This window comes from Cyanistes caeruleus, chromosome 14 (assembly GCF_971803275.1).
Source record: "Cyanistes caeruleus chromosome 14, bCyaCae1.hap1.1, whole genome shotgun sequence".
Taxonomy (NCBI): domain Eukaryota; kingdom Metazoa; phylum Chordata; class Aves; order Passeriformes; family Paridae; genus Cyanistes; species Cyanistes caeruleus.
Window position 1 is genome coordinate 10,362,525 of NC_141714.1, and position 22,708 is coordinate 10,385,232.

Sequence of the window (22,708 nt, forward strand, 5' to 3'; positions counted from 1 at the left end):
ATGATTGGAAGATAAGATTTCAATTTAAACTTTAAAAACTTTTCTTGGTATGTAAGTGACAACATTTGTCACTACAAATGCTTTTAAGGATGTTTATATACAATAGTTCCAAGATCTAAATGATCTTTGTTTAAAATCTGTCAGGGGAAAAATCCTGCCACAACTAAATATGTAGCACTGACATTTGAAATCAGAGCAGAGTGTTTGGCGTATACTTTAAGTGCTATCAGCTGCTTTCCAAGAGGAAGGAGACATTTCTGTAGCAGGTTAATTATGGCATAACAAGCAAATACTGTGTCTTTACAATAATTATTTTAAATAAATTTGAGCTATATGGAACCTTTCTATGATGAAACCATTCTTTTCACAGAACAACTTTAGTATACATGGAAGTAGAATTGGTGATGTATTGAAACAATTCATTTCATGATCAGGGCTGTTCTACAGTTCCTAGGTAGAGAAATTCTTCAAGGGCAGTGAAGGAGGTATTACTTGAAACAGCTTTCCTGGTTTCTTAGCAGGTCATGACCTTCTCATAAAGGTCAGGAAGGAAAAAAAAGTCTGAATCCTCAAAAGCCATTTTAGAACTAGGGGGATCTGAATGGCCTGTAGGTCATGTATTGTTGCATACTGCTGTCAGAGTGAGGTGCTTGCCTCAGTCTCTTACTCCCTTTCTGGTGGCTCTCTGTACTGCAAGTCAAGACCATTTTGTCATCACTACAATCATTTGAATATCTAAAAGATTGGTTTGCTTATATGTATTTAATGTGCCACTCTGTCCTTTAATTCAGCTCAAAATATTTGAGTTTGTAAGAGTTTCTAGAATTGAGTCTCAGAAGAATTAGTCAAAAGATTTGGACTTTTTAATGACGTTGTTTGTCTGGTTCAGACCTATTGCTCTAACCTCTGCAAAGCCATCATTTGCAGTCCCCACCGCAAACAAATAAATGATCTGACAAGTAACTGCTAAAGAAGGAGGCAGACAGATTGCTTAAGGTCTGTACTGAATGATAAAATCCCATGTTTGATCCAACTGATGAATGATATTTATACAGAAGTGAATTAGTCTTTGTTTCGGTTTAGAATACAGGTGTCTGCTAGGGACAGGAGGGCAGGAGCCTCCCTTGGAATGAAAATGTAGACCCCTCCCTCCAAATTACTGTAATTTTGAAATCTGGGGGCTCTCAGGCAGAGATCTGGGGATAGGAATAACAGTTCTTTACTAGTATGTATAACAAGGCAAACAAACAACAATAACTACAGCATTACCAAGAACACAGAACCAGGGACCCCGTGACAGCTTTCTCGGCTGAGATGGGAAGGGATGGAGGAGAGGCTTTGCTTCACAAACCCCTGGGGCAGTCAGTGCCGGTGCTCCTGCAGGGCTCTGAGGAACACTCAGCTGGAACAGCAGGGATGAGCTGAGATCCTGGGCCGGTGGCTGAGGTGGATCAGCAGCTCCGTGGCGGTGCCTGGCACTGCCACACGTCCCGGCAGGACAGGGGGTGCGAGGCCACCAACAAAGAGGGAAGAAGGAGAGGAAGAAGCAGCAGCAGCTCTGTCTGGGTGATGGCGAATTCCCTTCTCCAAAAGGCAACAGCTCCGAGAGAGTGTCTTGTTCTCAAGCCCAGGAAGCCACCCAGCTCCCAGCTGCCCCTGCCCTTCCCCTCCCCTTCCCCTCTTCCCTCCTGGGCCCAGACAAACTTTGTGTTTCCCAAGCACCCAACAAGTACCATCAATCAGGTGTCCCCACAACTAATGGGTAAAAATTCCATAGGTGAGAAGGAACAAAAGGAAGGACACCCAACCAAACCCCAACAGTCTTGATGCAAATTCATACACATAGTGTACTTTTGTTTTTCTGTGCAGAGCTGTGTACCCTGGACTGTGGCAGCCACGGGGTCTGCTCCAGAGGGATATGCCAGTGTGAAGAGGGCTGGGTGGGTCCCACCTGCGAAGAACGGACCTGCCATTCCCACTGTGCCGAGCACGGGCAGTGCAAGGACGGGAAGTGTGAGTGCAGCCCCGGATGGGAAGGGGACCACTGCACCATTGGTAAGGGGGTTTTGTATCTCAAGAAACGAAATACGTAGAATCTTAATCCAGTCCTAGGCAGATCGCCATCGTTCTGATCATCTGTTCTGATTGAAATCTGTTTGGGAAAACAGAGACTCAGAATCCAGGCAGGTGTAAAAAAGGTGCCTCTGCACGCTGTCCCACAGAATAGTAACTTGGCACAGCTTTCTGTGTAGAGGAAATAACATTAATTAATTTTAAAAAAAAACACAGAAAGGAAAGCTCAGTCCTAACATATCTTTGGGAATGTGTTCATGTGTGAATTTTGTAGTCAGGAAGGAAAAAAAAATGTTAAAAAATAGAAGGTGTGAGGAGACAAAGCTATTATTTACCTTATGTAATTGTTGCATTAAATCTCTTGCCTTTCTGTCTGAGGATTTATATATTTTGCTTACTGCTAATGGTATTTTTCCTAGAGCTCACTTCTAACAATATTCCTAATGAGGTAAAGCTTTCAGATCTTTTTAGAAGTCAAGATAATTCATTCCCTGACTCTAGAATTCACTAAATAAGATTTGCTTAATCAAGAATTAGGTTTGTGATGGAGGAGCAGCCTAATTTTCTGAAGATTGTTTAGAGCAAATCCACAGAAGGACCAAAACACTTAAAAAGACGAAAAGACCAGCTGTTTGCATTGTAGACAGTACCAGTGTGGCCCCAGCACACTTGTCATCAAATGGAGAACGGTCACAAACAGTGTTCTGGTCACAGCAGCAGGAATAGATCTGCCTGCAGGAAGAGGGAGACATTTTATATCTAATCCCCAGGTGTCAAGCCATAAGCAAATATACATTTGGTTTCATGTGGTACAGAAGTTTGACCCATCTCAGTTTTGTTCTTTTCTTTTTTAAGCTCACTACTTAGATGCTGTTCAAGGTAAGTTTTTCATATCAGCATTCCAAAAAAAAAATAATAAAAATATACAAAAGTATTGGGAATGGAATATTTTCCGTTACTCATTTTGTTCAAGTTTCTGTTCTGCTAGGTTCCGAGAATAGATGACATATTTGTTTATGGAGGTATATATAGATATATATGCACACACAGAGACATAGATTTACAGCAGAAACTGCAGTTTTTAATAAGTAATGTGCTCAACTCATTTGCAAAGTTGTAGCAATGTAAGCATGTTTTACAGGGCCATCTGATGTGCTGTGTTAGGCAAATCCATTATTTGCTCTTGTTTACCATTCAAAGTAGTGCCAGAGCTGAGCACTTGCTAAAAAACTTGTCTTGATACTGTCTCCCATGAGAAGTAAAAAAAATACTCTTTTGTCATTTATGCTTGAAGTAAGTTTTGCTAGAGAAGTACTCTTGCTTTCTAAAGCTGTCTGTGCCAGATGTGATCTAGTTCTCTTCAAATCATTTGATACAAGAGTTAAATTTGATGTTGCTTTGTGTCTGGTGCTGTTCATTTGATTCCCGTGCCTTGCTGCAGGTCCTGCCCATTCATGTCAGTGCAAGAGCCTTCCCCCACTGGGACAGCACTCCCTCTGCCTGAGCAGAGCAGTGATGCACAGCCCCTTCCAAAAGTGCTGCTCACTGAAATACCAAACTCACCATTACTTCAGAAAGAGCTCAGTGCTTATTTTCTGTTTCTTACTTTATTTCTTTGGAATTAGATAATAATAAGAGCACATAAGCATTCATTTTATTGCATTTATAGACTTTGAGGGTAACCATACACAGTAGCAAAATACAATCATGTACAGAAATCAATTAACTCAGCAGAGTGATTGAAAGTGGAAAGACACTAACATTACCCAAAAGAGCTCTCACGTTTCCCTTTCTCCCAACTCGCTGAAGGAGGCTTTTATAGTATATTTAGTTTTTGCCAAGTTCATGTTGTTTTGGAGTAGCATCTCCTATAACTCAGTGTGAGATAAGGGTGCCACCCATCTCCAGTTTTTCAGAGCAAGAGAGTCAGACTCTCTGATCCCTCTGTTTTGCAGATGTGATTGATAAAGTGTGCCAAGGGTGAGAGGAGGGAGATTGTGTGTCTCATGTAAAGTTACCAGAAAATGTGCTACATGTGGGGCTGTGAATCACAGCCTGACAGACCAGGCTCTCCAACTGGCTCCTCCAAAGTCCATTTGGAGCGTCTTGGGGCTGGCAGGCACTGATTCTTCTTTCCTCATCAAAAAAACCCTCTCTCTGATAACGCCTGTGTGTTGATGATCAGTATCAGGTGCTCAGGAGCTTTCAGACTCTGCATATGTCCATGGTGGCAAAAAGTAAGGAGCCATCTTAGATTTGATGGCACTCACTCTGTTAAACTTAAACACCCCAGGACACTTACTGCCAAGCTTTATCCATTGTCCTTTGGCTCTGTGTGTGACAAATGTCTGAGCTGGCACTGCACTATGCAAGCAGATGGACATGAGTGTACATCCAAGAGACCATTCCTCTCTCACTCTTACAGGCAAGAAATCTAGATGTGAATTTCCAAGTTACTATTGATTCAGAGCTTGCAAGTATATAATCAAGAGGATGCTACAGTCCTTGGTCCAGTTTTGATCTAGAATCAGCACCACCAAAGGGCATGTGTTGGTTCTGTTGGAATCAGCTATAAGGGAAGAAAGTGGAACAGGAAGGCAATGCTCCCTCAACTGCTGTCTGTGGAAAGTGTGTGCTGTAGCATAAATCAAATTGGCTTTTTCTCAGTCAGATGAGTATTTATGAACAGAATAAAAAGGTCACTTCCACTCCCTGCAATGTGTAGGATTATGTCCACAGATGCCAGTTTGTCATTTAGACAATATTTTCCATATGTATCGTTGATATAAATTTTGATTATGTGTGTGATATTGTTAGTGAACAACAGTTTATTTTTCAATAGAGAAAGAGGTGGACATGACTTTAGAACTTTATAGCATGACTTTGCTCACTTTTTTCCTGTGCACAAAATATTAAACACTAAAAAAAATCCTCATTCCTCACTGAGAAACTACTTTTGGGCAAGCAAAGGGAAGGATCAAGTTGGGGATTTTTCCATATTCAGCCAGAAATGTAAGTGGCTTCCAAGCTGTGATCGTTTAAAGGCAGCAAGTATAGTACTAGAAGTAGGAATGTTAATGAATAATTGCAACTGCAAAATAAGAGGAAATACCCCTTCATAAAAGCTTTTTTTTTTTTTTTTTTACACCTTCTATTTTAGATGGTTGCCCAGGTCTCTGTTATGGAAATGGGAGGTGCACTCTTGATCAGAATGGGTGGCACTGTGTTTGTCAAGTGGGCTGGAGTGGCTCAGGATGTAACGTTGTCATGGAAATGGTGTGTGCAGATAACCTGGACAATGATGGAGGTATGATACATAATTCATGTGTCTCTGTTTATCTCTCACATCCTTGACTGTCATTTAAATCCACAGTTTTGGTGTGTGCTTTCCTTTTTATCACAAAATGTCAATGTTTGTCTGTTTGCTCAAGACAGTTGTTCCACTGACTTCATCTGAAGCAGCAGAGTGAGGGAACAGACCCTTGTGCTGGATGCTACTGAAGGCAGAAAGTATCTGTGGCCATATCTACAATCCCAGTACCTGTTTTTTTCTCATAAAAAGCAAAACACAACGAAAGTGTAATAAGTAATTTCTTGTATCTCCTTTCCACTCTTCCTCATGATTCTGTCAGTCTTTGAGAAAAAAACAGCCAAGAAATACCCAAATGAAAAAAAAACCTCTGTGCCTGTCAAAATGCATCCAATTAGTCTTCTATTATTATTAATTTAATACATTTGCAAGCATAAAGTGCACATTTACAGTTGCTTTTAAAATTAGTCTCTCTCTTAATATTTCTACTGAGACACAGCACAGTTCTTGCAATTATCTGGACCTACTTTTGAAGGACTGTTGAGGAAACTAGTATAGAAATTGGGCAGAAGAGATTTTGGAAAGTACCATAAACAGAGCCCTGTACTGAAATAATCATTTGCTCCTTTCTATCAGTTGAACAAGGGCATTTGGCACTAGGTGCTCCCCACCTCAGTCCTGTATGATCTTGATTTCGTTCTAAGGTTGCATTAGTTTTAGGTTTGCTGGGTAAAACACTGTTCTTTCATACATAAGTCTCTGCTTCCTTTCCAATAGCTTGGTCTAATGAGTTCAAGCATATTTTTTTTTTTAAGAAAAAACATCCAGCTCTATTTCAAACTTGCCATTGGGAGAGAAGCCACAATATTCCTGACTGGTTGCTCTCAGAGTTAATTATTTTTCCTATCTCTTTTAGGAATACTCATTTACTGAACAGTCAAGGACTATTGCTTTTCTCTCCTTCACCTACTACCAGCCTTTACTGTGTGCTTGTACCATCCTCAGAGCTGTGCAGCTTTCTTATTCAGAGAATGGATTCAAGGCTGGGTTGGATGAGGCTTTGAGAAACCTGGTCTAGTGCAAGATGTCCCTCTGCCTCCTCATGGCAGAGGGTTGGAACAAAGTGATCTTTAAGGTCCCTTCCAGCCCATGCACTTCTATGCTTTATGATCAGCCCCAAATATGGTTAAATTTTTTTTCCTTAGATCTTATGCTGAGATGTATTAAAATACATATTGTCTTATTGTGTCACACCTAAAGACTGTATCATTGTCCTGGATGAGATCTTATACTTGACTGTAGGGGCAAACCTTGCTATGATGATTGTCTGTTTTCTTCTAGGTCATTGATAAATTAAAGTTGATGTAGGTCCAAGAACTGAGGTCACTGTGGGACCTCAATAGAAACATTCTGACTCAGTGATGATTCCTCATTTACAGATATATTTTGAGACCTTCTGATTTTATATCCTGTGGGCTCTAAGACCCTGCTGTCCTTTGGCAAAGGCTTCCTCATTTTTGAACCTTATTCAAAATCACCTTATTCCTCTCATATCCTTCCTTTTCCTCCTTATTTCCAAGAGGTCCAAGAATCCTGTCTCTGCCCACTGTCTGTGCTCTCCTGCACTAGTGAGTGTCCCTGTCACACAAGGTCCCACAGCTGGCATCCCTGCCCCCTGTGCTCTCCCATCTGTCGCTGCTCTCCCCCGCTGTCCAAGCCACTGACTCACCCGCCTGCTCTCTTAAATCTGCCCACTAAAACCCTGTTTAGTCTGTAATGTATGGAAAGCATTTTCTGATACACTCTGTGAACTGGCTCAGTATAAACTGCCCTGTACTGTGATTTTGGGTGCTTTATATGCTGCAATAACAGCAAGTTATTGGAAGAGTTGGCACTTTTAACTCTAAATCTCCTTGAATTTGTCAGTTTAAAGCAGACACTTCACATCATTTCACTGCAGGTTTTAAAAGCAATTTTCTTTTCCCGTTTTAATAGCAACATAACATGGACTAGGACAGCTCTGTTGACATTAAAATTAGAGATATGTGCAGAGAGGAATATTTAATGAATCTGACTACTACAGATGGGCTAAATGTAATTAAGTTTTCTTCACAACCAATTTCATATAAGAAAAGAAAATTATATCTACATATTACAACCACTTCTCTTTATATATATATATATATATATATGAAGTTCATAGGACCTGATTTGGCATAAGTATAAATTACAAACATTTCCCTAAAGTCATTGGAGTTACACCAGTATTAGATGAATATGAAATCAGAAGCTGTGTGTTTCAGAGTTTGTATACCAACACAACAGGAAAATCAGGAATTGGGAAGGAGGTGTGACTTTAACTCTTAAGGCCTGTTTGCTGGGACGTTGAGCCTTAGACTATGAGAATATTATGGTGGGATAGCAAGTTTCCATCCATCAAGCTACACAGCTGGAGTAGGTCCATCAGGATGGAATTTATTAGCATTTTCACCTGCAGCTGAGGTGAGTTAAGAGGTTGCACTCAGTTAAAGAAACACAGCTGACAGGTGGTAACTTCTTAAAGCCTTAGGATGTGATCATAGTCAGTGACACATAGCCACAGTTAATTTAGTGCTCTTGTATAGGCTAAATCATGGAATTCTCACCTAGCAAAGGGCTTAATCATTCCAGTTGTGTTTAAATTAAGCGTTTATATATCAGTCCTATTGTGCTTCAAGTTCATTAGGAGTGGTCACCACCAAAGAACAAAGCTGAAGTAAAGTTGAGCAATTATAATTTCAAACAAACTCTAATTTTAGGACATAAACAAAGGGACACCTTTGTGTAGTTTTACGTTATCTTTTCAGTTAATTTGTCACATGGTACTTTCAGGGATGGAAAAAAAAAATGAGATTTTTATCATTTAAAACTACATTCCTGCACAATAGGAAAAAACACAGGTTAGTCCCAACCATAAGGATTCAGTAATGTCATTTAATTGGCATGAGGAAGTGTTAGTGTTGTTGTTTGCCCTGTATTAAGAGCACAAAAGCTTTGAGTGGGGGAAAGTCTTGCATTTATTTTTTAAGGACTGATCTAATCATAGAAAGAAAAGGCGTAAGCATATTCACAGGCATCCTGGTCCTGCAGCCACTGAAACACCAAGATCCCTTCAGTGCAGTTACTGCTGGGGGTAAGATAAAGCACATGTGGAACTATTCTTGGGGGCAGGGAAAGTACAATTTCTTTTAGAGCCCCATTAGGATTCTCTGTACTTGTTCCCTGGCTCTAACATAACTGCCTTTCCCATTCCAGCTCATAACTCTCTGTTAGCTTTTTCCTGCTCACAGACTTAAGGGCATGTTTACCTGTTCAAATATCACTACAAATATCAGTGAAAAGGTCTTAGCATTATAACAGATGCACGATGGCATGGTTTGCACTTGCTCTTATGGAGTGCTTCTGGAGTCTGTTAGCAGTGTGATGTCCATTAAAAAATGCCAAGGACTCAAACAGGTGTCCTTTGCAGTGGGTCCTTTCCCTCACTGTGATTTCCCTTTCCCTCAGGGTAATTCCCCATTCCTTACTCTCCTTTAACTGTCACAACTGAAATGATTTTGGTTTATAAAATGGCAGTTCAGCTCATGTGAGCAGGTCATTTCCTCTTGTTCTGCTGCTTGCTCTCTGCTGAGCTCTTTGCAGGCAAAGTGCCTGTGTCTTGGGGCAGGGGGCAGAACACACTGCTGGGGTGTGGGGACACACAGGGTGCTCATGGGTCACACCCCACTCAATTGTAGCCAAGATTAAATTTTCCTGGGTTTTGGACATATTTTTACCCAGCTGCTGCACAAGCAGGTCTTTGTCTCAAGCTGAAAGTTGCAGCCTGTCACTCCTATTAGTTACTTTGATACAGATCTCTCTTTAAAATTTGCCTGCATCTCCTTTTATGGTTTTTCTTTCATGAATCAATCTTGCCTGTTTGTTTTTAAGGAAAATGCTGTTTACTACAAGCTTTGAATTCTTTTCCAAATATGCCTTCAGTCACTTCAGACAGTTATTGTACCTTTCTCCAAGCTTTTCCAAGCACAGGGAAATATATGATTCAGCATAGCCTTGGTTTGATAACCATTCCTGCTAAAATATTGATGTATTTCTGACCTGTCCATTGGCATTTTAATAACCTATCCATCACAGAGATATTGAGTCCATATATAAGTAATATGCTATTATTACCCTATATAAATAATACTGATGGGGAATGGTTTTCATTGTTGCTGAACAGCGAGGACTCTCTAGGGATACTTAGTTTCTGAAAACCCTGATATATTCATACTGTCCTGAGTGTGGAAGGCCAAACACTACTGGTACTCACTGGGTAAAACACTTGCAAGCCTTTCCATAGGTACACTGATGGGTTTCCTTGTATAAACACCAGTGTTCCCAGTTAACAGTCTCACTGTCTGCTGCATATTATGTATCATGAATAAAATTTGGGCACTTTGAATTAATGCATAAAAATAAGCTTTAGAGACTCTTTGACAGTTGCTGCTGCCACTGCTTAGTCTCTTCTGAAGTTACTCTTTGATTCTGTTTGCTTAGATTCCTGGCAACACTAATTAGACTGAACTGAGCCTGTGGTGAATAAAGTCAGCACAGGCAATATTTAAGGAGACACTTAAATCTCATTTTTTTACTTTCTGTGAAAACATTCTGGACATAGATCTCACAGCTCCATCTCTGGTTTGCACTCACTGGGATCAGTGTAGACAGAGCAGGAGTGCAGTGACACACACACACCTCTCTGGATTGCTCTGCAGCAGTGAAAAATGAAAGTCATTGGTACTTACAGAATTATAGAATATCCTGAGCTGAACAGGACCCACAAGAATCATTAAAGTGCAACTCATGACCCTACACAGGACAGCCCCAAAAATTACTCTGTGTATCTGAGCATGTTATCCAAACACTTTTGAATTGTCAGGTTTCGTGCTGTGACAGATTTCCAGGAGAGCCTGTTCCAGTGCCCAACCACACTCTGGGTGAAGAACATTTTCCTAATATGCAACCTAAGCCTCCCCTGACACAGCTTCATGGTGTTCCCCTAGGTCCTGTCACTGGTCACCAGAGAGGAGAGATCAGTGCCTGTCCCTCTGCAGGTGTAGAACACCACAATTGTCATAGTGGAGTTCTGAGACTTCTCTTTCCTGGCTTGGCCAGTTGAGCATGGAGGAGTAAATCAGGACAGGTACGATGGAGTGGCCAAAGATAGATTTTAATGTTCACAGAGACCACATGGCCCGAGGGGCTGCCTCCAAAGACCCGGGGGCATGGTTAACCTGGCATTACATAGGGATATCTCAGGACAGATGTCCAATCGCCACCGCAGGACAGGGGTTTTTACCTTGTAAGTCTAAGGTAGGATGACTCCATCAGCATCCCCCCAGCACACTGCATCCCAAGGCCTCAGGTCCACTCCCTTCGCATCAGGAACCCAGTCCAGGGTATCATCCATCCCAGCTAATTTAGTTCCCACACACAATGAGGTCTTCTTCAGTCTCCCCCAGGCTGAACAAGCCAAGTGATCTCTGATGTTCCTCTTAGGGCTTCACCTAGAGACCTTTCACTATCTTCATAACTCTGCTTTGGAAATTTTCTAATAGCTTTATATCTTTCTTATAATACGTCATGGTGCCCAAAACTAAGCACAACATACTGGTTAGAAATTAGATTTTCATGTCATTGAGCAAGTACATCATTAGGATGCATTTATGAGCATGTCTGCATACATGATCATGCACCATATAAGCATTTACACCACTTCTAGTATTCCTGACATTACCACAAAACTTCAAATCTATTAACCAGGTAGTTAACTTCAGTACATCTTCTGCATGTGTGAAAAAAGATTGAAAAGTTGAGAGCTCTATTCATTTAATTAACTTTTAAGCAGAAGAATAGCAATTTTAGTTATGTTTTCCTCATCAGAACTTAGTGGTAATGGATAGTTTATTAAAATATCTAATATCAGCAATATGGGAGGTACAGTCTGATTGAATTTTTCATTTTCCATAACCAGTTAATACAGTGTCTCAGTGGTTTAATAGAAAAGAAGCTGCTGTGTAAGTTGTTGTGTGCTTCACTGGTGAGGTGGGAAGCCACCACTGCTGGTGTGAACCACTATGTTCTTTGTCCCCTTACCAGTGTCCCCATGGCATGCCTCTTTACTGTCCTTGGGTGCTCCTGAAATTGTATCAAGACAATTTGTGCCAATTGTGGATCCATTTTCAGGAACATGAGTTACTGTAGTATTCCCATATTTGTACTCCTTAGTTGCAAGTACTACAGAGGTGGATGAGAAGAATAGAGATGCTGGGATTTGAAAAGTAGGTGACAGAGGTGTTTGTATCAGGCACAAAATGTATGACTTGTTCAATGTTCTTTAACTTAGAGCTGACAAAATGCTTTTTTCATTTCCAACTGTTTTTTTATTTTAATGAGACCTTAACACAAGTATTCTGCAGAACATGGGAGGCTCTAATACAAGAAGTATGAAATACACACGTTGTTCAGCATTTTCCCAGACATAGAAAGTAGAGAGATATATATTGCTGGAAAGTTGCCAGTGGGTAGGACCGTTGCCAATTTTTCTGGCTGTGGAAGGTGATCATCCCTGTAGAAGAGAGATTGATGCCCAATGTGTACATCAGGAAATGTGCTGTACCAAGAACAACATGAGCCTTCTATGACTGCAGCAGAAGCATAGCTGAGGAAGTAATTTCACAATACTTGCGATGTTCCGTTATATGGAATAAGGTGTGTATATATATATATGTATATATATATATATATATACATCAATGTATAAGCAAGAAAATATATTTTGTTTGATGGAAAACCTTGTGTAATTCCATTGACACATACTCCCGACCCAATAAATATTAATAGCATTCCTCATAGAAAGCTTCCTGAAAAAAATCTATTCCCCACCACAGGAATGGGAAAATCTTGTTCTAATTCTGTGATCTATTGCAATGCAGATAGGAGTGCTGTGACTGAAAACAGAGCAACTTGTTTTGACATGCTCTACTTTCTCTTTGAGGTTGTTTAAATTATTGAAGAATACTATGAAGTGCTTTCTATCCTGAAGTCAATCTTTGTGAATTCTATTTTAGCAGTAATATTAAACATTTTTTAATTTTCTAATTCACTTTCAAAACAAAAATCCCATTTCATCATTAATCTTGCATACAAAGGTACCTGGAAGATGGGTAGCCATAATCTCAGACTCATCAAAATGTAAATCACTTTATTATATAATCTGCAGTGTACTGTGAATGTGCCTGTCTTTCATATAAAATAAATTTTAAAATGCTAATAACAAACCAAAACCATTTACACATCTGTAATACATTTTAGTCTGCACCTACGCTGTGATGCACTTTGGGGTAACTGACAGTAAAAACTTCAGTGTACAGGATCCCCTGCTGTATGAATTACAGTGTTTGCTGTTTGTAGTAGTTTGTTCATGCTCCTGACTGTTGTCTCCTGAGATTTAAAAGAAGCCCTGCTGATTTACTAACACAGTGAACTTTTTAATAGTTGGTTCCTGATATGAAAATTTAACTAAAATTGTGACCATAGTTTGAGAACTGGCTAATATATTTGTAGCATTTTCAAGTGAATGAATTTGACAATAGGGTTTATAAACAAGATTTATTTGGCATTTTTTTGTGGGCTATTCTCCTGGATTAAAAATCTCATTTCAAATAGGATTGTCTTCTTGAAAATTTTATCCTCACATGCACTTACCAACAAGATTTTCATTATCACAGCCTGCCTCCATATGTGGCTTGTGATTCTGTACCAGCTTGGCATACCTGGTTCATTTTGATGGATATCATGCTAAATTATAGGAGTTTTCTTTCAAGGACTTAGATTTGGATTTTCTTCCTTTTATTTCTGTTAAATTGTTTAATTTAAAGTCAATGTCTTGAATGAGCCTAAAGTGGAACAAAGATTATATTTTGGCTTAATAGTTCCCTGTTTGCCTGGAAACGGGTGTTTTATTATTTTACTTCTTCACAAAATGAGAAAAATATTTTTCAGTTCTATGCAAATCAGTTTCTCTTCTGAATTTTGTATGACTTTTTGGAGAAAAGCTGGAAGTTTCATTATTCAGACAATTGTAGTTAATTATTCTAAAATACACATGGCAGCCTGAGCCAAATACATGGTTTTAAGAGTCCACAGAGAAGGTGGTGCTTCTGCACCTTCTGCCTCACTGCTCATGAAGCATCTTCTCTGAGCCTAACATGTGTCTTCTCTTTCATTCTGCATGGCTGTGAAGGGAGATTGAAATAAATTCCTATCTGATCAATCAAAATATTTTTAAAAAAATACACCATGAGAAAGACAAGCCATGAATTCTAGGTCTGTGACCAAGAACACTTCTCCTTTGCATTAATGCTGCTATTTTGGGTAGCATTTTTTTTCTCTGATGCCTTTGTAGCCTTTGTTGACTGTAAGCTGTCCCTGCTGAATCCAGCACTTCACATTTGTGGTGCTGTTAGGATACACACCAGTCTCAAAATGACTTCTTCAGATGTGCTTCTGAGACTTCACACCTCCTAATAGGAAACCCACCCTGTTGTAGCCCTGGGAGGCTGAAGAGGCAAATGAAACCAGGTGCAAGTAATTCAAACCAAAATAACTCCACTAGCAGAACCTGGAAGAGTTTATAGGGCAGTCATGTTGCTGACAAGTAAGCTGCAAAGAAAAGAGGAAAATTGAGTCTGACTGGAAGATGGAAAACTGCTAGCCCTTTCCTTGGTTTATTTTTGTGTAGAGCCTTAATGCAGTGTGTTGGTCACCAGGTGTGTAAGCTCTTGACTGAAGCAGGGGCAAATGAGAACTCTAATTAGAAAAAGCAAAATAGTTAAGTGCTATTTTTGTAGCTATTTCTTTCCTAGGCAGATCTTAATATTCTAATATTTCTATGACCTTTCACTTTTATTTCTTACATAAATGAGAGAATCAGGTCAGCTCAGTTCCCACATCTAATGGCTTGTTGTCAAGGAAGAAAATTCATCAGAATTGCTAGTGTGGAATAAATCACTCCCAAATAGCTTCCTCATGGATATGGATCCTCTTATTCTGAAATAAGTGTTTCTTTTTTCTGATTAGCACATAATCTGCTAGATCAATGTTTTTCAAGTTTCTCAGGTAGACAGTGGTGAGCTTTTAGAAATTGGTATTTTCAAGAAAATCCTTTGACTCCTTGAACAACACCTGTCATTGCCATAACCCTTCCACTGGCAGAGCCCAGCCCTAAATGGCCTTGCCATATCAGAGCCATCTGCAGGTATCACCAGTATAAACCACAGCAAGAGATTTCAATGTCTTTAGGGCATTTTCAAATCTGTTAGAATTGATTAATATTTATAGTCTTGGATGATCTGCTGAAAAGCATCTGTCACTTGATGCTTTTCAGTTCACTTACTAAGAATATAGAAAGCTTCATCCCTTGGACAAAAAATAGATTAATTTTTTTTTCCCCCTTGCAGTTCCAAGAATGCTCTTCGAGTTTCAACGCAAAACCCTTTTTTTTTTTTCTTTTCTTTTTTTTTTTTTTTTTTCTTCATCAGAACACGCTGAAAACTACTCTGGTTCATGTTGTGAACTTCTCCATCTGCTTCCCGTGTGCTTTTGTTTAGACTGGAAGCCCTTTATTGTTTTATCTTGCAGATATCCTAGCAGATTTCAGTTGCTTCCTAGGCTTTCCTGAATATAAAGTGACTGCTGCACACAAAGTCAATAAACTCCATATTTGACCTATGAAATTCTTCTTCCACTGCTGGAAAATGCCTGTTGTCTCCAGGATTTGGGAATGTGGAAAGAGCTTAAAGCACACAGTGACCTGTAGCCATGCCAGCTCTGCTGGAGCTGAGGGTCCTAGATTATTGTTGCTAGCTATCTACAGTTGCCCTTGGCTCATTTTCACAAAAAAATAGCTTGCTCTATCTGATTTCCCAGCTGCAGAGGATACATTTGTTAATATTTTTTGCTTAGCCAAGCAATTATATTGCTTAAGGTCAGGCAGGGATTTTCAGATGCCAGGAAAGCCCATTTCATTATATGTGTTTGTTCTGTAGAAGGGCTTTTGCTTTCTTTTCAAAGTGAATGTTTTATGCTGCTGTTTACTGAGCATTCACAGAGAGCTCTGTTGAGAGAACAGTAGGTTTGGCTAAGGATTGGTCTCACACCCATTAAAGTCAATGACAAAATTCAGGAGCTTCCCTGCTGGCACAGTTTGCCTGGAGGAGGTGCAGTTTGATAGATTTCAAGGTGTTTGTATGAACAGAACATGCAAAGTCAAAACTTGAAGTGAAAATACCTGACAGTATGTTGATCCTATAGCATTCCAGTTTTAACACAAGGGAGATCCATACAGTGATATGATGACTCTGCATTTATTCAGACCAACCATGCTAGAAATACAAAGAGGTGTCTTTATTGAAAGATAAAACACCTTTAGTTGCTTTAAATGCAAGAAACACAGCTGCTAAGTCATAAAGTGGATGTTGAAGAAGATTGTTGGATATTTTACTATCTCCTATTAAATCTGTTTCTGATTGAATATGTAATTTAGGAAATTTGGACATCTAAGCTGCTGATAGAAGCAATTAAATGCCAATGGCCCAATTTTAAGTTTTATTTAGGTTCCTAATTTAGATGCACTTCAGTTCTTCAATTTTTATCATAAGCTTTAGATATTTAAGTAACTTAATTTTACCCACAAATATTACTGCAAGTTTGTCCATGAAGAAATGTAGATTTCTGGAAAAAATCTATTATTTCTTCTATTTTTCATACTCGAAAATGGACAGAGGAGGTACAGCTTTATTTTCACTTTCCAAATTTTCTTTTGTGGTACAAACATCTATAGAGACGACTGTAACTGTCTGGTCACTGGGATAGAGCCTGAATCAAAATGTATATTCATGTATCAACTGCAGGAGTGCAGTTGTGATTATGTGCTTTCTGAATCATTCTGGTTTTGCAATCAGTAAATGAGAAGTAAATATCCTAAACCACTTGTAAAACTATTGTAGGGCTTAAAACAGAAGTCAGACAACTATAACAAGTACATTTTTTTTACTACTGCAGTGGGGACACTTAGGAGAGTTGGATAAATTTCATACCTCGTTACTGGGGACTGGTTAGTGAGTGTATGTCCACCTGGGGTGACCAGGCAATGCTGACAAGAAAGGGATGTTAGAGGGAGCAGCTGCACAGTGTGGATCACATTGCGCTGACAAGTGAAGTGTAATGACTTTCCTCTGTGTGTTCTGCAGGGAAGACTGTCCTGCTCTTCCCTATTCACTTAATTTGTAGGTTCTGTTTTCATATTGAATGAAGATTTGGTGAGGTGATACAGTGACACAATGACTGAGACAAATACCCCTCCCGGACTAAGCATGTGATTAATGCTTTATTGAATTTGACTGTGTCATAATCAGCATGTCTTCACATTGATTACATCCCTCCTGTGCTCTCTAATAATAATTGTGGTGCTTTATTCTCAGAACCTCTCAATTTCCTGAAGATTCCATTCTTTCCATTTTAGATGGCTTGACAGACTGTGTAGACCCTGACTGTTGTCAGCAAAGCAATTGTTACTCAAGTCCTCTCTGCCAGGGTTCGCCTGATCCCCTTGACCTTATTCAGCACAGTCAGCCACCTTTCTCTCAGCATCCTCCAAGGCTTTTTTATGATCGAATCAGATTCCTTATTGGGAAGGAAAGCACTCATGTAATCCCAGGAGATGTCTCCTTTGAGAGCAGGTGAGTCTTCTTTTAAATGAAAGACTTTTCTGAATATTGAGAACTGCAATTGAATTATTTAACCATGAAAAAATGGGGATACTTAAGAATTCTTCACCAGTGTTCATAAAATACTTAAGAGGATAGAAAACTTTAAAGTCCCAACAGCTGAGGATCTTGCTTATCAGATTGTTGTTGCTACCTGTCCCAGGTAGCAAGTGTCCCAGCAACAAACTCTACCATTCCTAATAACAAGACTGACTGTCATGGAAGGTAAGTTGTCTCATACTTGTAAAAACAGCAGGGGAATTCAGCCCTTCACACTGTACTTACATAATGGCAGGATGCAGGACAAGTTGGGTTCACATCTGCTGTCTTCAGTCACCTTTCTGCCCAGTACAATTTGATTGGTATTTACAGTGTAATGAATTTAATATGTACCACTTACACATAATTTACTCATGCATTTAAAAACTTCCTTGGTTTTGCTACACCTTGATAAAGCAGTGTGGAGTTTACTGTTTTGTGCTGCAGGTTATCATGCAGAGAGTAGAGTGATCCCTGAGTGTTTCTGAGATTGGCTTTGCCCTTTAACAGGAAGGAACTGTGCAGTAGAAAAAGGGCACTTACTTGCTCAGAAAACCTGGTAACACATATTTTCTTGAACATTTGGAATAGAGGGACACGTAAGTTTTTATGCTGCAGTTCACTTGGGAAGCTATAACTTACATGCTGACAAAGAGATCCACAAATCATCCACATCACCTGACTATTACCTTGTCAACTAGGCCTATGAATTAAATAAACCATGTTCCAGTAACAAGCACATAAGAATTTTTTATTTTCACAGTACATAACACTTAGATTACAACCTCAACACAATCCTGCACACAAATTCAGTGAACTTTTTTTTTCAGCATTAATTTTTAATAAAGTAAATTTGTAAACAACCACTATTGATCTGAAATACAACATTTAATCACTATTAATAATGTAACAGGATGTTATAAATATGTAGAACAATTGGCCATGAAGATGAATTCCATGAGAAGCACCCACCTGCCGCTGGTGGGTCTCTTGGAGTGTTGCACTTATGAATGAGGTCAGTGTTCTTGGGGCAGGGTCCTTGGCTGGCTCTGTGTGCAGTTTAAACCAAAATTCACCACTGAAAAATTTTCCTCATTAAAATGCCTCACAGTGAAGAGTTTCCAGAGAGGAGTTGAATGCTCAAGTTGCCTGTACAGTGTTCTGTGGCACTGCAAATGTTAGCAGCCAGATTGCACATAATCCCATCAATGTGCTTTTATAGATATAAGGAACTGATCTTTTAAAGCTATCATTGATGGGATTTAACTTGGATTTAAAAGCTTTTTCTGAGTATTTCGTTTCTTTACCCTGATACCTGCCATGCCTTTGAAGACTAAAGAGCAGCGAAGTTCCATGTGGGAGCAGCAGCCCAACCTCCCCATGGCTTCCAACTTCTTGCCACTGAGGAGCAGGACTTTACTGGCATTGGTGTATCACTAACACCCCATATATCATTTCCTCACATTGTAGACAAATTCATAGTTAGTTTGGTGAGAAAATCATTGGGATTCAGATGAGGGTGGCTGTGTCTTTAGAGTCAGGGCAGTGCCTGGAGACGCATGCCGTGTCTCCAGGGGTTTGTCAACAGTAATCTACAATGTACTGGGCAGCCCAAAGGGTTCCTCAGTCCACACTTTGCTCCATTCTTGAGTCTTACAGGCTGTTGAATTATTGTTCATCCATAAGTCAAATGTTATTAAAAAGTGCCAGAATTTCACTCAAGGATGAGAGATAACCAGGGTCTCTGAAAGAGGCAGTAGATAAACTGTGCTGCCTCTGACATCGCCAATCTGACTGTCATCTTGTGTTGGTTCTTCTCCTGGGAATTAAGAGTACTGAAAAAAATACAGAAAGACAACTGCTGCTACAGTAAAAAACATCAGAAATCTGTGATCCAGCCTATCTGCTAAAGACCAAAGAATGCTTGGGGAGTTTTAATCTCCTTTGGGCTGTTGCTGAAAAGGTTGTGTCTAGGCAGATGATATTAACTCATGGCTGCCTGCAGTGCTGCTGATTTTATAGCATTGGTGGTTAAAAATGAAATGTCGGAAGGATTGGATGTAATAGTGGTATGAATTTATTTCAGAGCACTGGCATCCACTCCCACTGGTGCTCCAATTTTGCAAAGCCCTATCTGCCTCTTTTTTTTTTTAATTTCCCTTTACAAGATATCTCTGAGACCATTAGGAGGATTAAGGAAGAGACATCTATCCAATGTTTTCAGTCTTCTGATTCAAATGACATTGTGCAGTGTTTTACTATACCACAGTTCAGTGGAATTCTAATTTGGGTGATGTTTGCATGAATCTCACTGGAGACAAAATGATGTTGATTATATCTTGGAAAGCTATCAAAAATGGTGAAGATTATCTCTGTCCTTCATACTGGAACTATTTGGTCTCTGCCATATCCTGGAATTTTCGAAATAATCTGACATAGTAAAACTAGTTGTTCTGACAGCTGCTGAGACATCTATCCCTCTGCATTTGCATCTTGGACTTTAGTTTAGGTCTAATATTTAAATATTTGTCTTATACAGTACAGTCAGGATGTTGCACGAGCCATTGCTAAATACCACACCAAAAATATTGTTAAGGGGCTACATGTTTGCAAAAAAAATTACTTTTTGTTATGTCAAAACTATGTTATATGCACTGGGTTTTTACAAACTCACACTTAAATTGTCACATGGCAAAAGGCAGATTAGAGACATTCTGGATAAATGGAAATGTGCTTGCTTACGTCAGGTTTTAACCTACTATGTGTAGTAGAGTATATCAGATTATTATGGTTTTGTCAACTCCTGTTCTCAGGAAAGTTTTTAGCTTGTTTCTTTGCTGAGGTTTTTTTGTAATGCATGCTGCTGGCAAGCTATTTGGCTCACTGCAAATTGCCCACGAAAGGGTCCACTGTATGGTACTGAATTAATTACCCTTCAAATGTTGCTTACAGCAACGTTGTCAGCAGGAAGAAATGAATGTACCTCACTAGCCTTCAGCTTAATTTCTCTCATTGAAGATTTTAATCAGAAATGTAATACAGTAAATGACATCTTCTGGTAATGTGACACTTGTAAATTCACAAGCTGCTAGACAGAGTTCCATATCTGAGCCTAATGTCTCAGCCTGAGGTGCATATTGGAAACTTAACATGCAAAACAAAAGCAAAAAATAGCAGGTAGGTAGCAGAAGAGCAAGGCAGAATGGTGGTAAAATAATAAAATGCTTTACAAGTACTGAAAGAATACATCAAAAGTTTAAACTTCTGTTCATATTTTAAATTAGAGATGTCAAACAAACTTCCTGACAGCAGAGACCTGAGATCCACAGAGTAGTGAGTTCCTCAGTTACTTGTGGAATGACCCATGAAGCGTTGACAGAGGAGTCCTACTTATTTCAGGCCACCTGCAACCCGTGGGAATCTCAGCTTTCTTTCAAAAAGCCAACTGCTCCCTCTGGAGTTGCAGATTTAGTACAGCTTGCCAGGGGAATGGGAACATTTTAATGCATTTGAAAACACTAAGGCATCTTATCAGGCCATGTTCCTGCCCAGCTTCACCAAATTAGAGAAGACATTTTTGCGCTTACTTTCAAGTCAAAACAACTTGGAAAGCCTTAGGTCTGAAGTTATGCAATCATCACAGATAGGTGGCTGTTGGACAGATAGTACAAGTTATCCCCCATGAGAAAGCAAACCAGGGTAGTCACGAGAGTGTGGAATAAGTCTTAGAGGCAGAAAGTACAGTGCATTGAGGAGACATCGTGATTTTTAGAGGTCTCTTTGCTCAAATGAAGAGGAGCAGTGAGTGGTAGCAAGGCCTCCAGCTCATCTGGGAGAGGATGAATGTGGAAGCACGGAAGCGTGAAGTGGCTGTTGGCTGTGAAGGGACATCACTGCAGGGAACATGCTCTAAAAGCTCTGGTAAGGGAAGGAATTAAGTGAGGTGTTCTCTAAGCAGCAGAGCTGCAGAGAACCTGTGTCCAGCATGCCTGAGGACATGGGGTCTGCTGTGTGAGCTGCCAGGGCACTAGGAAACAAGGGAGAGCTGGCTGCAAGCTGGGGCTCTTAGTTACCTCCTGAGCCTTGGAGACTCATGCTGGTCATAAAGTAACTCAAAAATGTTTTCATAGCTGCAGTAAATGCCAGAATTAAAGCTAATTCTGATCAAATCTTAGTCAAAGATTTAGGAGGTTCTGGTTACTCAAAAAGAGGCCAGTGAAGACTCTTCAACTTAGAGCAGGTGATAAAGAGACATTAAATAGTGGGGACAAATGTAGGAACACAGAGGCAGGCTTAGGACATTTAAAATCTAAGAGATTACAAAGACAATTCAGTATAGATAAATATAGATTAATGAGGTTTTTGTGTCTTTATCACATACTGTAATAGCTTGTAAAATATGAAGACTGAAAAAGGACAATGTTGAAAGATAAGTTTCTTAAAATTATTTATAAATAATAGGAAGTAAAGAGAATTAATAAAGGAAAGAAATGCCATGGATGAAATAATGGGAGATTTTGATGAGCTGTTATCATACAAATCTGTGTGCTTGAAAAAATATGAGGACAGAGTAGTGTCAGAAGACAAGTCTGTGTAGAATGAACAGGAGTGCAAGAACAATGCACTGAATAATGGTTACTCCCAGGGGTTTCACACTCACACCAGTGTGTGTTGTAAATACGTGGAGTGCACTAAAAAAGGTGTTAGAAAAGAAAATGCACATCTGTTGATGTTAGAAGTATGGGAAAATAATAGAAACAAGTATTTTCTACTCTAACAAATCAAAGAGTAGTTGGACCTGACTGTTCTGTTGAGTGAGTCTTGTGAGTCTGTTGAGACAAACAGGAGCTCAATTGCCTTCAGTGGAGCAGCAGATTTTGGGCCACAAATAGGGCCACAACCAATTACTTCATGAACAAAACAAAACAGGTGATCAATCAGAACTCTTGTTTTGCACACTGGCAGTAATACAGCATCTCCCGTTCCTCTAGGATTTATCAGCATCTTTCCATGGCCTAAGAGCATGGAATTCCTATTAGCAACTATGGTGAATGGTGTACTCACAAAAAGGTTAATTTGCATTTTCTCAAGTCATAGTCAGATGGGTTTAATGATATCATGGTGATAAATCAGTGCCCTGTTAGTGGCTCGGGAGAATGGGATCTTAAGAGGCATGTCAAAATTTTAAGAAATTTATATTCTCCAATTTCTGCATATGATTTCATTGGATCATGGTCAATTAATCTGTCTAGGGATATTTTTTTAATTCAATTTAATTCATATGTAGACTCCTAAATAACCTTTGTCTGAGGAGCTATTCAGTTTTTTTATTTACATCATATATTGACTGTGAGTAGATGTGTCTGTTGAGGCTTGTCATTTATATTGAGTAATTATAAGTGTTCTATTGGTTTTGACCCTAAATGTCTTAATGTTA

At 39.4% G+C, this 22,708-nt stretch overlaps 1 protein-coding gene across 8 annotated transcripts in view; it reads left to right on the plus strand.

The window, feature by feature from the left end:
• Positions 1–22,708, plus strand: part of TENM1 (teneurin transmembrane protein 1) — a 353,764-nt gene that overhangs the window by 251,573 nt on the left and 79,483 nt on the right. For 5 of the 8 annotated variants that reach the window (XM_086850669.1, XM_086850668.1, XM_086850670.1 and 2 more), the window contains 4 exons: positions 1,870–2,055; positions 2,929–2,952; positions 5,234–5,380; positions 16,989–17,205. In XM_086850669.1, coding sequence (XP_086706795.1) covers positions 1,870–2,055; positions 2,929–2,952; positions 5,234–5,380; positions 16,989–17,205 — 574 coding nt within the window. The remainder of the gene's footprint in view (positions 1–1,869; positions 2,056–2,928; positions 2,953–5,233; positions 5,381–16,988; positions 17,206–22,708) is intronic. The other 3 variants (XM_086850671.1, XM_086850672.1, XM_086850675.1) reach the window with 1 other exon arrangement.